The 15,204-nt window shown below is 31.4% G+C and overlaps 2 protein-coding genes and 1 non-coding gene across 3 annotated transcripts; 2 read left to right on the top strand and 1 right to left on the bottom strand.

Annotated features, from left to right (window-relative positions):
• The first annotated feature begins 2,300 nt into the window (after nt 1-2,300).
• On the top strand, nt 2,301-5,014 carry LOC101494873 (eukaryotic peptide chain release factor subunit 1-3). Its single transcript, XM_004493062.4, has 2 exons — nt 2,301-2,436; nt 3,524-5,014. The coding sequence occupies exon 2, from the start codon at nt 3,549-3,551 to the stop codon at nt 4,857-4,859; it is 1,311 nt and encodes a 436-aa protein (XP_004493119.1). The 5' UTR covers nt 2,301-2,436; nt 3,524-3,548; the 3' UTR covers nt 4,860-5,014.
• Nucleotides 3,229-3,302, top strand: TRNAV-CAC (transfer RNA valine (anticodon CAC)). Its single transcript has one exon. It is a non-coding gene; the product is annotated as a tRNA-Val (tRNA).
• A 1,998-nt stretch (nt 5,015-7,012) lies between the features above and the next one.
• On the bottom strand, nt 7,013-14,433 carry LOC101494555 (acetyl-coenzyme A synthetase, chloroplastic/glyoxysomal). Its single transcript, XM_004493061.4, has 19 exons — nt 14,295-14,433; nt 13,800-14,166; nt 13,490-13,633; nt 13,194-13,349; nt 12,907-13,029; nt 12,612-12,780; nt 12,027-12,109; nt 11,592-11,693; nt 11,390-11,478; nt 11,198-11,288; nt 10,099-10,212; nt 9,264-9,340; nt 9,094-9,172; nt 8,803-8,871; nt 8,514-8,689; nt 8,270-8,326; nt 8,044-8,134; nt 7,860-7,958; nt 7,013-7,425 (listed from the first exon to the last, which is right to left on the bottom strand). The coding sequence occupies exons 2-19, from the start codon at nt 14,151-14,153 to the stop codon at nt 7,240-7,242; spliced, it is 2,259 nt and encodes a 752-aa protein (XP_004493118.1). The 5' UTR covers nt 14,154-14,166; nt 14,295-14,433; the 3' UTR covers nt 7,013-7,239.
• Between the last annotated feature and the right edge of the window lie 771 nt (nt 14,434-15,204).

Here is a 15,204-nt window from a genome sequence, read left to right as displayed (position 1 = left end):
AAATTGAAGTTTTATGATTGATCAGTTTCAGTTCTTATTAGATGGAACGGCTTTCATAGAGAGAAGGGAAAGATAACCATTTATGAAATTATCTTATTAATTAAGAGAATAGAAAATACGATGAATTAAATTGACTTGATTAGTCTTTAATTCATAGGTCAACTCGCAAATATCGATATTGCTAGTACTAATAATAATTTAGTTGATCGAAGAAATTACATTCTCCACTTCAAGTATGCAAATTGTTAAATTATTACTAGCTCCCTCTATTTATAACTGTCTAAGACATGGTACATGGTCAATATGAGTGTGAGTTTGTGTGCTAAACTTTTGCCAAAATGTACCAATAATTTTTGACAATCTTTTGATTCTATCACATTTTTCTTTTAAATATTAAATAAACTTGCATACAACTTTGAATTAAAATATTTGACTCTAAAAGATCAAATCGTGAAATGTTTAATTTTTATTACCGAAAAACTTTTGATTTCAAAACATACAATATAATAAATCAAATTAGTTCAAAGCAATAGTTTGAACCAACTATTTTAATTTTCATTTTTTATTTACCTTTTCGATTAAAACAATATTTAATCAAAAGTAGAAAATGCATTTTTTAAAACATAAGTGACAATTTTAGTTGAAGTTAATGGATCAGTGTAAATTAAAACTTGAAAATAAATATTGGGACTAGCCATAAAGGAGTCGCCCAAGCTACTAACCATTAGCCAATTTTGAAAAAAAGTTCACATAAAGTAAAAATAACTCGTAACACTTTTTTTATTCAAATAACTAACTCATAAACCCTTGTTGGTAAGTAATTCACACAATATTTTTAAAATAAATTAGAAAGATCATAAGTCATAACACTTGTCGACCACAACACAAGTGATTTGAACCTTAATTTATAGTCCTTTTTTAGCAAAGCTATAGTCTACTTTTAAAAGAGGCAACATTTTTCAGTTTTAAATATAGATTGGTAGCTGCAAATACGCTTTTTTTATTTTATTTTTTTATTTTTTTTATTTAGTTATGTACCTTTTTGGTTCGATTTTTATTTTTATAAATATTTGAATTAAATATATTTTTAGTTCTTCTAAAATTTTAATTCTTATAAAATAAAAAATATAATTTTTAGTCTTTGCAAAATTATCATGTATGCCGTTTTAGTTTTTACTATTAAAACAACATATATTTTTTCATTCATGTTTACTTATTATAAAAAGTTCATCTACGAATAATGAATTCAAATATTTATTTTAATATTTATATTTTCATTACTTTTATTTTGATATGTTCATTTAAAAAAAATTATATTTAATTCATCTAAAGTTAAAAAAATCTAAATTTTTTATGAAAAATATTTTTATAATTATTTAAAAATTTTAAAATTAAAGAATAATTAAACATATTTTATTTCAGTTAAGACTAAAAATAATATCAAGATAATTGTGAAGAGACTAAAAAATAAACTTTTATTTTATAGAGACTATTATTAAAGAATTAAAATTTTATAATCACTAAAAATATATTTAATTTATATTAAACCTTGATCTTTAGAGAGATAGAAACAAATCTTCTAATACCAAAAATATGATTTTTATCCCTGATTTTGTAAGACCAATTTTGCTTATGTTGTTTATGCCTCCGTCTCTCTCTCTCTCTCTCTCTTAATATGAGGGATATTACATTGTTTTCTATAAAAATATTAAAAGAGGTAACATATTCATTTCCATAATATTACTTCTCAACCTTCATTTAAAATTAGTAAAAAAAAACTGTTTTTTCCTCTAACAAAAAAAATCTACCTTAAATCAAAATACATAAAATTCATTTTTAATTTTAAAAAAATTCATATATTTATCAAATTAATAACTCAAATATTCAAATAAATTAATATGTTGATCTTCAACGACATCAAATTCAACAAATAAATAATTCATACTTTAAAATTTTGTCCTCAAATCACAAGACAATATCTTCTTTTATTTGTCTTTCTCCAAATCAAGTTCCTACATAAATCTTAAAATGTGAATTTAATTTGACGTTGTTGAAAATGAAAAATATAAATTTATTTGAATATTTAAATTACGAATTTAATAAAAATATGAATATTATTCAAAATAATTACTGATTTTTTTAATTTTGTTTAAAAATGATGATGAATTTTCTAAATTTATATAAAAAAAGTTAAAACATAAATCATTAAATAAATAATTAAATAAAAGATTAAATCAATTCTTATATTATTATTATTACTATTTTATTTATTTTTTATCATCATCTAATCCAACGGTGGAGAAACCAAATCTATCCGGAAGACAACAAAAAATTTCTTTAGAAATTGTGATTTTCTGAGTGTTCATGTTGTAACAGAAGCGCCGGCGAAAACCCTAGTTAGTCCCTACCATTCATCACATCACACACTCCTCGCAGGTACAATTCCTATTCGATTCAATCCTGTTGCGAGATGGATCTTTTGCTCCATCAATTTATTTATTGGTTTGGTTACAAGTGAAGTTTACATTTTTTATTTCATCTTTTTTATAAAATTTGTTGTTTTAATTTGTTTCTGGGTAGTAGTAGTAGTGCAAGGACGTTAATCTGTGTGTTTTTCACTTGACTGATCTAACTTGCTTTATATTTTGCAATTTGACTTTAATTTTCTGTGCTTTGACTTGAAACTGTACCTTTTTTAATTTGTTTTTTCTAAGGAGAATGATAATTCTGAAGTTAGGTATGAAATATTTTAGTGATTGTTTGTATCTTTAATTTGGAGATTGAGTGAGAACTTGTCTTCCAATGGGATTGCTATTTGGACAATACTATACTTTTTGGAGTTCCATTTTTTTCTTCACATCAAATCTATTTGTCTCTTTTATGTTTTTAATTAATTTTATTTCCTCATGGTACTAGAGTTATTTTGTTTATGACAAGAAATTATGGTGTTTATTGATCCATACAGCCAACCCCCACCTGGTGGCAAAAGGCTTCAATTGTTCTTCTTGTTGTTTTACCACTCTTCTTTTGTAAATATAGTTTTTCTTTACCAATTATGAAATCATATCAGCTTGCAGGTATTGCAATTATATTCTGTAATTGTAAATTTGTAATCAATGTTATCAAATGTGAATCGCAGAAAATTGTGATTTGTTTGAATCCCGCTGCACTACAGCGCTATAGCCACAATTTGACAACTCTTTGTAATATTTGCATTTGCTACGAATTGTCTGGGTGGTGTAGTTGGTTATCACGCTAGTCCCACACGCTAGAGGTCCCCGGTTCGAACCCGGGCTCAGACATCAAAAAATTTCCTTTCAAAAAATATTTTTGCTATTGCTTTTGGTTCCTTTTTGGCCTTTCTTTGAATTTCTATCTCCATGGTCTCTTTGAAAATAGCTTTTATCTTGAGAAAATGCATTTCAACCAGTTTATTATGCCTCTAAATGCCTTGAGTAGGCACTTGATTATTAACCGCCTCTTGCTATATTCACTTCCTTTCATATGCATGGTTTGTTTGTAGGCTAATCTTTCTGTCTACATAATCAATGGCTGATGGTGAATCAGACAAGAATATCGAGATATGGAAGATCAAGAAGCTGATCAAAGCACTGGAAGCTGCAAGAGGTAATGGTACTAGCATGATTTCTCTGATTATGCCTCCGCGCGATCAAATATCTCGTGTAACTAAGATGTTGGGAGATGAATTTGGTACTGCTTCAAATATCAAGAGCAGGGTAAACCGACAATCTGTGCTGGGAGCTATAACTTCTGCTCAACAGAGGTTGAAACTTTATAATAAGGTTCCTCCAAATGGATTGGTTCTTTATACTGGTACCATTGTCACTGATGATGGCAAGGAAAAGAAAGTGACAATTGACTTTGAACCTTTCAAACCAATCAATGCGTCACTTTATCTCTGTGATAACAAATTTCACACAGAAGCTCTAAATGAACTTCTAGAATCTGATGACAAGTTTGGTTTTATTGTTATGGATGGAAATGGAACCCTTTTCGGGACTTTAAGTGGAAATACTCGTGAGGTGCTTCATAAATTTACCGTTGATCTGCCAAAGAAACACGGTAGAGGAGGGCAGTCAGCTTTGCGTTTTGCTCGTCTTCGCATGGAAAAACGGCACAATTATGTTAGGAAGACCGCAGAGCTTGCTACTCAGTTTTTCATCAACCCTGCCACTAGTCAGCCTAATGTTGCCGGACTCATACTTGCCGGTTCGGCCGACTTCAAGACCGAGCTGAGTCAGTCTGATATGTTCGATCCTCGTTTGCAAGCAAAGATATTGAATGTGGTTGATGTTTCCTATGGTGGGGAAAATGGCTTTAATCAAGCAATTGAATTATCAGCAGAGATTCTATCTAATGTGAAGTTCATACAAGAGAAGCGCTTGATAGGAAAATATTTCGAAGAGATAAGCCAAGAAACCGGGAAATATGTTTACGGGGTTGATGACACATTGAAGGCACTGGAGATGGGAGCTGTTGAAACACTCATTGTATGGGAGAATTTGGATATTAATAGATATGTGCTGAAAAATGCTACCACCAGTGAGATTGTCATAAAGCACATGAACAAGGAACAAGAAGGTAATCAAAGCAACTTCCGCGATGCAGCCACCTCGGCCGAGTTAGAGGTTCAGGAGAAGATGCCACTACTTGAGTGGTTTGCGAACGAGTATAAGCGATTCGGATGCTCACTGGAATTTGTGACCAACAAATCTCAAGAAGGGTCACAGTTTTGCAGAGGGTTTGGTGGTATTGGAGGTATGCTTCGCTACCAGCTTGACATAAGATCATTTGATGAGTTGTCTGATGATGATGGAGTGTACGAGGATTCTGATTAAGCATGTGTTATTCTAGCGCTTTTCATTGATTTTTGTTTGTTTTGGATAGTTGCATTGGATGAATGACTATCACCAAATTACACATTACTTGGATTTTAATTTATGGCACAGAGACTCGGTCCTTTGTTGTTATATTGCATTTGTATTTTTTTTCACTTTTATTTGCCATTGCCTCCTAAATTCTACTCCCTCCCCTTAATATAAGCTCCTATTACATATTTCACTCATTAAGAAAAGTAAATAGTGTAGTTAATGTGTCATTTTATGTATTGATGTATCTAAAGTACTCTTTATATATGTATATAATTAATTTTAACTTTTCATATTAGTATAAGATAATCAGTGTTATTAATTAGGGGCTTATATTTAGGGACAATTTGTTTATCAACCGAGTGTTTATATTTAGAGACGGAGGGAGTATTTTTGGGTTTCTCACTATCATTAGTTTTTTGTCTTTCTTTTTTGTTTCATTTTCATATTTTATGAAAAAAAACGTTTTACACATTATATGGATATATAATAGAAGGTGCATCGTCAAGTGTAAAACTAGTTTTACACATATGGACAATAATAACTGTTAATTTTGTTATCTCATGATCTGAACTATCATCATAAAATAATTATATCATTAATAATTTGTATGATCATTAAACTCTGACATATATTAGTGATAGTATAAAGATCTTTCGATTTATATTTTGAATTATGTGTACATACATGTTAAGGTTTATTCGTGGTGCACCATACTCCACCGAGAATTTAGGTGCAAATCTACCCAAAATGTTTGTAAAATTTCCTAATGGGTATTACGGTTAGTATATTTCTGGGAGAAAATAGATGCTGCAATGTCAGTTTTGCACTAAAGGTAGGATATTTCTAGGAGAAAATACACGGTGCATTGTCAGTTTTGCACTGTTTGTAAATAAAACTGACAGTGAATATGAACTTTTGATTTTGATTTCATTATCTCATTAAAATTTATAATTGTCGTCAACAAATAACCACTCAATTAACAATGTATGGTTGAATGTGAGTGTAAATTTTTTTATAATGAGAGTGCATGGTCATTAAATCTTGTTTCTTGATAAAAACAAACTTTATTTTTTTCTAGAAGTATACTTTTGAAGTAACTTTGAGGGGTGGAAACAATTCCAATAGAATAATGTTAACATTCACATGGGTCCACCAAATTTATATTGGACCCACATAATTTAGTGGGACCTACATAATGTGTTAGAAAATGTGTTAAAAAAGTGTAATTTCTCTTCATCCTGATAATCAGAAAAATAGCATGGGTTATGAATCATTTAAACATTTTTCAATGAAGGTGAGTGTAATTTTTATTTAAAACGATGTGTTATTTAAACAAACATCATAAGAGATGAGTGCAATTTTCCTAACAAAATAGTGGTGGGTTAAAAAACTGAAATGAGGTGTGAATCATTTAAGCATACCCCAATGAAGGTGAATGTAATTTTTACATATATCAAACAAACAACAATGGTGTGGTGGCTAACACTCACTACTTATCTCTAAAATAATTTATATTTTCAGACAAAAATAATATGATCCCTCTAAAAGTATACTCTCAAACACATTTATAGTTGTTTAGAAACATGGGAGGTGGGTAAAGTTAGGCCCTAAAAATGGGGACCATCCATCATAAAGTTGATGGTTTACAAATTTGCTGGCTAATCCAGGATATGCCAACAGTTAAGTGTATACACAATATATAGCCAACTAAATTGTCTGTATGAGTTTTCTAAACAATTTATCTTTGTCAAATTCAAAATTGATAACAGAAAGTTGAGGGTGAAAATAAAGACATAATTTGGGAGACACTAAGAGATGCATTTTTCGTAGAAAATTGGAAGAAACTTACCCTATGTATGGTAAAGTGCATATTTTTATTATGTTCCTATTGTATGATAGTCTGCTTATTTTTTTCTATTGTGTTCACATAGCTCTAGTCTAGAATAATTTTTTTTAAACTTCGCTTTAGCTTCTGCTTCCAGTAGCTTCTGCTTCTTCTGTTAGGCTAGAGTTAGTTATTAACTAACAAATAGTTAGAATTAATTATCTAAATTATCATAAATATTTTCTCAAATTTTCACAATATTTAAGAGGGAGATATTTGCCACTAAATAATGAAGTTATGTTAACAAATATTTTCTCTCATTTTCCTTTATTTTCCATCACTTTCTCGCTCAGTTCAAACTAAATTATTTCTTTACTTATTTATTTATCACGTAAATGGGCATCATTGTTCCCAAAAATACACAGATTACTTGTGTATAATTTAAAAACTGTCCTCTCAATTCCCATTTACTACAGAGCCTGTAATTGATCTATTTTTCTGGTATAGTACAAAGTTTGAGCTTCATGAATCAGCAAGTTCAATAAGTTGGTTGACCACATTTGGATCTGCAAGGGTACTTGTATCTCCAAGTTCATCTAGCTGCCTAGAAGCAATTTTTCTCAGAACTCTTCTCATTATCTTTCCACTCCTTGTTTTTGGGAGGCCAGGTGCCCAATGGATTTTGTCAGGTGCTGCAAAAGCTCCTATCTGAAATGTTAAACAAAAAATGTGAAAAATATGTTACAAATGAAGTCATACAAATTGATCTATAATACATGATCAATCTGTTCATCTGATGCTACCACTTGACATAAGTCATTACTCTGTTAATCATGCCTGACAAAATGTGATTCTTTTCTAGGAAAATAAAGTCAAAAAGGAAATAAAGATTAATGGCTCAATAAAGTAGCGATCCTATGAATTTATTAAGGCACAGTAGATCCATGTCTATGTTTTCAGTTTTTTTTTTCATTTTCCTTTTCTTTAATTTCTGTAGTGAGTAATGAATCCAGACGTGATTTTAAGGAAATATCCACAGAATACTTAACCATCCAGGCTATTATTAACTGACCACAGAGTCAATTGCAAATAATTTTGGAAAAATGTATAGTGGGAGAAGATATAGAGGATTAAGCATATACCTGTTTTCGAACTGTTAGTACGAGCTCCTTCCGCAGTTCATCACTGTACGGAACACCGTCCACAAGAGTAACAAAAGCATATATACTCTGTCCTTTAACCTACAGTAGTAATGGTAGTTGATTCAGATTTCAGACAGCAATAATGTGTTGACCATATATGTGAGAGAACATTAAAAAGTCATACCTCGTGCTCCACACCTACAACGGCTGCCTCAGCACATTGTGCGTGTGAAACTAGAGCTGATTCCACTTCAGCTGTGCCAATACGATGCCCACTACATATAACAAGACAATCAGATTTAAACATCATAAGAACTACATATCTATTCATATTTACATGCTTGCACCTATAAAGAATGAAATCTCAGGACTGAAATCAGTATAAAGAGCTTATGAATTTCAAAGAATACCTGACATTGATGACATCGTCAACTCTTCCAGTAAGCCAATAGTATCCATCTTTATCCCTAAAACAAAGTCAAATGCATAGAACATGATTATCCCACATATTTTTACAAGTTCTTTCTGGTGTTTCCTTTATTTTTAAGCAAGGCTGCAAGAATATAATTTACAAAGCCTAGACTCAAATTCTAAGATTCTAACATAATTTTCCTAGATTGTATATTATGAGCATCAAATGTAAGTAACACTAACCTGCTGCAGCCATCACCGCTGAAATAGTAGCCAGCAAAGGGCTTGAAATATGTTGTTTCGTATCTTTCATGATCCCCATACAAAGTTCTGAATGCCCCTGGCCATGATCTCTTAACACACAAATAACCACTGCACTCACCATCTATCTCAACACCTTTCTCATCCACTATGACAGGCTAAAGTAACAATAAAATTTGTCAGAGAAATTGGCATAGTGAACTAGTAGTAAAAAGAAGACAAACAAATTCACTATATTATAAAATGAACAAATAAGGTTTGCTTAACAGACCTGAACTCCAAAGAAAGGGAAAGTAGCAGAACCAGGTTTCTGAGGCCAAGCGCCAGGTAGTGGAGTTATCTGCAAGCGACAGTGAAGAATTTCAGTCACAAAGACAGAGATGCACAAAATCGTGCACAAGCGCGCCATAACTTTTATACAAAACCCAACTCTCTATTACTACTTCACGTCTTCATCTATGCACATGTGGTACTGTTACTAATGGAATGAACCTATAATGCATTTTCAGTGTCTTTTATACGAATCATATTGAACACAAATAACCGTCGGAAGTTAAAATACCAAGAAGCCCCCAGTTTCTGTTTGCCACCAAGTGTCAGAGATAGGGCATCTTGAATCTCCAATTACATTGTAAAACCATCTGAAAGAGAATGATCAAATTATGCATCAGAATGTTCTTTGATATCGGAAATTTAAAGCTGTAATTGCATATAAAAAATACAGATAATAACCTCCATGCACTTGGATTTATGGGCTCGCCAACACTTCCTAGGACTCGTAAAGATTTCCTCGAGTAGCGGGTAACATACTGCATGAATAACCATTTTTGAATGAGCAATAACTAAGTCTAGAACATATGAAACTCTAAACACTTGCATTGGACAATATCATAATTTATGATAACTTGATAAGATATTCTGATTGCAATTTTATGCAATAAATGTATATAAAATTGAAATTACATCCTCTAAGACATGCAAAGATATCAATCTTATATGCAGATGCACTCAAACTTCTTTAGATAAATTATTGGACAATTAAGATTTAGAGCAGTGAACTTGAAACAAAAACATACAATATTCTCGGAGTCCATTCATTCACAACAGAATACACGGAAAGAATAATAAGAGAGATTATTGCCAAGAATACTGAATATCTTCAAGGTTCCATATTTGTAAAAGCAACACAAATGGGAAAAGGAAGAATATTGAGATCAAATTTCTTGGGCCTACTGCCTGCATCATATATGTTGGGTAGAACAGAAAGGTCAAGAAAAGCTTAAGGGGCCATAAACCATACTAATTATGCTTTCAATCCTGTTTGACATCGTATACATTCTTTTGCAATGTTTTACTTTCATTTTTTCCTTTCTAAGATGCATCAATCCATGCCTGGATTTAATGCCTAATACTGAGTTTATGGTGCAAAATTCAAGTAATAAAAATACATTCCAATGCTAATAAGATATCTCATGCTACTAAAATACAATAACAATTCACTTATTTGAAATTGGAAAAAGCATTTGTTCACCATCACAAATGATTTTTCAAAACAGTGGTATCTTACCTCATCACTATCACGCATGAGGGACCGCACCAATGTAGGGGCTGTGTAGAATATTGTTACTTTATATTTGTCAACAATGTTCCAGCTACGCCCAGCATCAGGATAATTGGGAGCCTGAATTCATGGTATCATCAGATTCAGAGCAAAGTATTTCTTTACAATTCCTTGACTCATAAGTTTTTCATCCATTAACTCAAAATGCCAAACTAATAGAACGAAGTTGGTGGAAATCACAGTACATTTTATTAAAAAATCCAGCAATATATATATATATATATATATATATATATATATGTTTCTAAAATATGTTGCCAAGTCAACTTCTGTGTATCTACAAAACTCGGCTTGAGTGAATCAAAATAACATGATGTAAATAGCCATAACCTAGACAACCAACAGACTAGGCATAAATTGTTGACGACTTGCAAACGGGGGCCTTGAAATTCTTTACATCACCTATTCATCAGTCCCTTGATATATGAAGTAAATCACTTTAAAGGGCATTTAAGCGGTGTAAGTTTAATCAGTACCCAAATCCTGCCCTATCCTTACAAGTAACAACTTGTGGTAATCCCAAGTGGCTAGTCGATAAAATATCGAGTGACAAATCATATTATTTCTGGCTGTTCAGTAACTATTCTATGAGCCGAGGAAAAAAATAGTTAGTATCATTTCTCACAACTCTATGTACAAATCAGTATAACTCATTCTTTTCTCTTTAGCAAATCTTAAACAACAAGAATCAACAATCAAAGCCTTTTTCGCACTAGGTGGAGTCAGCTACATGGATCAAACAATGTCATCATGTCAAAAACCAAAATTTGGGGAGGCCATTTAGATTAAAGTCCTTTTCTTGACCAGTTTCTAAGTGTTTTTCTTGGCCTTCCTCTACCTCACCTAATATCCATTTGATCAAGTCTTCTGGATATGGCTTCCATTGGTCTTCTTATCACATAGCCAAACCATTTTTTAGTATTCTTAAATTCTAGAGTTGAATTATTCTTTTTGCTTGCACAAATAAAAAGTTTTTTGGATTCACTTTGTCTAGTTCTATCTGCATATAAGTGATTACACTATGTTTCAAGTCGAAATTTATTACCCCTTCATACAGAACAACAGTTGCACCATTGAGCATGGGTCCATAAGTGACATAGCTGTGCCCAGTAATCCAACCACAATCAGCTGTACACCTGTAGTCATGGAATAAGGGAGTTAAATAAGACTACTGATCCAGTTTTCATCTAGAAAACTTCAAAGACAAAAAAGATGTAAGATAAGCATTCAAGGATACCAGTAGATGTCAGATGGTTTGTAGTCAAATGCATACTTAAATGTTGTTGCAGTGTATACCATATAACCACCAGTTGTATGGAGGACACCCTAATAGAAACGTATATTAGATATTAGAAAGAAGCAACCTTGACTGATATAAAGAAGAAAAGGGGAACATAACTCCTAGTACTGGTAGTACAGAAATAACAGCACGCAAATACCTTAGGTTTTCCAGTACTCCCACTTGTATAGAGTAGAAAAAGTGGATCCTCTGCATCAAGCCACTCCACTGGACAAGTAGTTGGATATTGAGGAATGACATCCTGCAACACCAGTAAGGCAGTAACAAAAGTATATCAAAAAAGGGAAAGAAAAAAAAAAGTGGGAACTTTTACCATTATAGAAGCAACAACCTAAACATTCAAAACATATACAGCACCGTAAACAGAATTTCAAGATTTGAGTAAACTTTTCATCAAAATAGCTGAAGAAATTTGACGAAACAATTATATGATCAGTGATGACATATTAGGTGCAGCAACTAGGAATTTTGCATAAGTATAAAAGACAGAACTCATGTTATACTTACACAACTAGTACAATTAGATGATCAGGTCAGCGTATTTATGCACAGAGGGGAAAAAAATTAGACTAACCTGCCACCATATATCTCGCCCTTCCTTCCATTTAGTATCCTCCCTCGTCAATGCAAGCGTGTTTTCATAAGTTAGGCATACATCTGCATAGACACACAAAAAGTGAAAAGGAAAAGGTCAAAGAAAATAATAAAGGTAAGATGAGGTATTGTGGATGAAACTGATTATGGCATACACTTATGCGCTAACATTGTAGGTTATTTTATTGCTCACTTCAGTTGGGAACATCTGTTACATAGTGAAAGAAGTCAATAACTTTGGAAAGAAGCCACCAAGGCAAAAGGTCGATCACATACCAGCCAACTCTTTATTAGTCAATATCAACTTTTGAAGCCAGTAAAAAATATTAGAAATTGTATTTACTGTTTCCTAAATTTTCTAAATGTCAGGTTTTCATCATATGACATTTTCTCAAACTATCAATCAAAGTTACTGATATTAGCTATTAGCTATCCTGATCTCTCTCTAGCGTGTTTGTGTATGCATTCAACATGTTAGAATTTTAATACGTGATAGAACTGCACAGTTAATTGAAGAGAAGAGATTATAGTGCTGGAACTATAAACAAGCCAATGACATTCTTACCTATAGAGACACCATTTTGAGCTGAATCATTGATGGCAGTATCAACTATGTCTTTCAGATAGATAACCTTAGATCCCCTTTTAACAGCATTACAAGTAATTACAACTTTTGCCTTAGAATCAATGATTCTCTGTGAAAGAGATTCCGAAGAAAAACCAGCAAATACCACCTAAGCACATCAAAAAGCAAACAGAATTAACTCAAATGGCAATCATAACAAATCAAACAATTTGATAACTTTGAAAACATGACTAAATACGAAAATACTTGACAAGGAGAAATGTTTTTGTGTTACCGAATGAACAGCACCAATGCGGGCACATGCAAGCATTGTGATAGGAAGCTCCATAAGCATGGGCAAATAAATAATCACAGCATCACCCTTTTTGACACCAATATCTTTCAGGTAGTTTGCAACCTGAAAAAAACAAAGATAAATATATACATCCCCTAATCATTCTTCCAATTGCCATATATGTTTTTCCATCTATTAAACAAAAATTGAATTCAAACACCCAAATTTGAGAAAATATCAGTTTAAATATCCTATTTGTATGAGAAAAGTAAAAAATCAAAACCAACCTGACAAACTTGATGAAGAAGCTGAGTGTATGTTAATTTAGCATCAACATCAAGTTCATTCCCTTCCCAGTAAAGAGCTACTTTGTCACCAAGTCCAGCTTCCACATTTCTATCCAAGCAATTATAACATATGTTTGTGATTCCACCCTTGAACCACTGAAAGCAATAATGCAACAAATGAACACACACACAGACACAAAAAGTTCAACTTCAACCACTCATCTCTTGAACAAACACTTTACTAAATGGAGATCCAAATGGCACAGTTAAATAGATAATACAAATAAATAAATCACCTCAATCTTAATATTTCCTTTGGTGACATCAAAATTTTCATGAACAACTTGATGACCCCATTTTTGTTTCCAATAAAACTGTGATGCAATTTCAGACCAAAATCCAGCAGGATCCTCAATAGATCTCTTATACATCTCCAAATACTGATAAATAGATCACAAGAATAAGCCATGCAGCAAACAAAATTTTTAAAAAAAATCATAATAATTCAGCATATAATAAATGAAACAATTTAGTCCAAAAAAAAGTCATTTTTTCCTAGTTCAATTGAAACTTAGTCAAAATCCACAAAAACCCTGGAAAAAAAACCTGTTCTGGAGATTGAACATTTGCTTGATTAGCGAATTGTTCGCTAGGTAGCACAAAATCATCTTCTTCAGTAGCGAGAGATTCACCAAGAATGACGGCATTCAAATGAGGAATGCGACCAGCACCAGATGGAAGAATCTTCATTGATTCCATGTGGCGTAGATAATTATCGGTTCTATGACTACTATTATTATTATTCGAAGTCATCAAATTCGTCTTCGTGCTTCTTCTACTGATAGAATTACTATTGATATTGCAGAACAGTGAAAGAGAAGAAGAACAAAACGTGTTCTTCTTCTTCTTCAGTGGCGGAGTCGCACGAAGAATTGGATCCAATGCACCTTGTAATAACATTCTGTCAATGGTTCTGAAAACATGTATATATTATAAATAATAGAAATTAATTAATTATATTCAAAAAAATAAAGTAAGAAATACGATAAATCAAATGAAAAAGGGAAAATACAAATAAATAATAAATAAATTAAGATTTACTTATAGCACCGGATGCACTTGATTAGAGAGGGGGGGTCACGCTACCGTAGCGGTGTCCAGCTCCAGCACTGTGTTATTGTTTCACAATTGTTTTATTTTATTTTATTTTATTTCATTTATTATTATTGTTATGAATTTTATGAAATCAGTACACAAACGGTTGGCTCGATGTGATTATTTTTTGTTAAAGAATAATTACATTAATTAAAATGAAATATTGGAATGATAACTTTTAATATTAGATACATGAATCTAATAAAGAAAAAATGTGGTTACATTGTTTGAACAAAAAAATAAGCATAGTAACTAAACTAAATTAATAAATAAACATATTTATTTCATTTCTTTTATAGAATAACTAATAGAGTAGATCTAGTTCATCGAATGCAATACATAGATAATATATTTGAGAAGGATAAACAATAGAGCAAATTGTGTATAGTTTTTTTTTTTTTTTTATCATGAAAATAATGGTTGAGGAGTTAGTTTCAAACAATAGAGTATATATCTAATTAAGGACTTTTAGATTCTTGAAATCAAATCCACCTTTTAACTTTAACTTACAAAATATTTCTCAATTGATCAAATGATAAACTTGCAAACTCTTTGTTTGCGTGTACTACTTCAAATGAAGTTGTGACAAAATATGGATGTGATTATTAATTGTAATTATTTTTTTATTAAAAAATAATTATCATATTTAACTATTTTTATGCAGACTAAGAAAAGTTATTTCATTTGTAGTCAAATATATAAAAAATGGTAATTAAAAAGTATGTGTATTTGGAGTAAATTTTTAATTAGATACATTCATATTTCAATTATTATTTTTGATATATTTAATTACAGAAATAGTAATAAATAAAAAAGAGTAAAAAATTTATCAAGTTATCTTTTTGTAGATGTTGGT

This window comes from Cicer arietinum, chromosome 3 (assembly GCF_000331145.2).
Source record: "Cicer arietinum cultivar CDC Frontier isolate Library 1 chromosome 3, Cicar.CDCFrontier_v2.0, whole genome shotgun sequence".
In the NCBI taxonomy this organism is placed as follows: Eukaryota; Viridiplantae; Streptophyta; class Magnoliopsida; order Fabales; family Fabaceae; genus Cicer; species Cicer arietinum.
The sequence above is the reverse complement of the archived record's forward strand: the minus strand, read 5'-3'. Positions and strand labels throughout refer to the sequence as shown.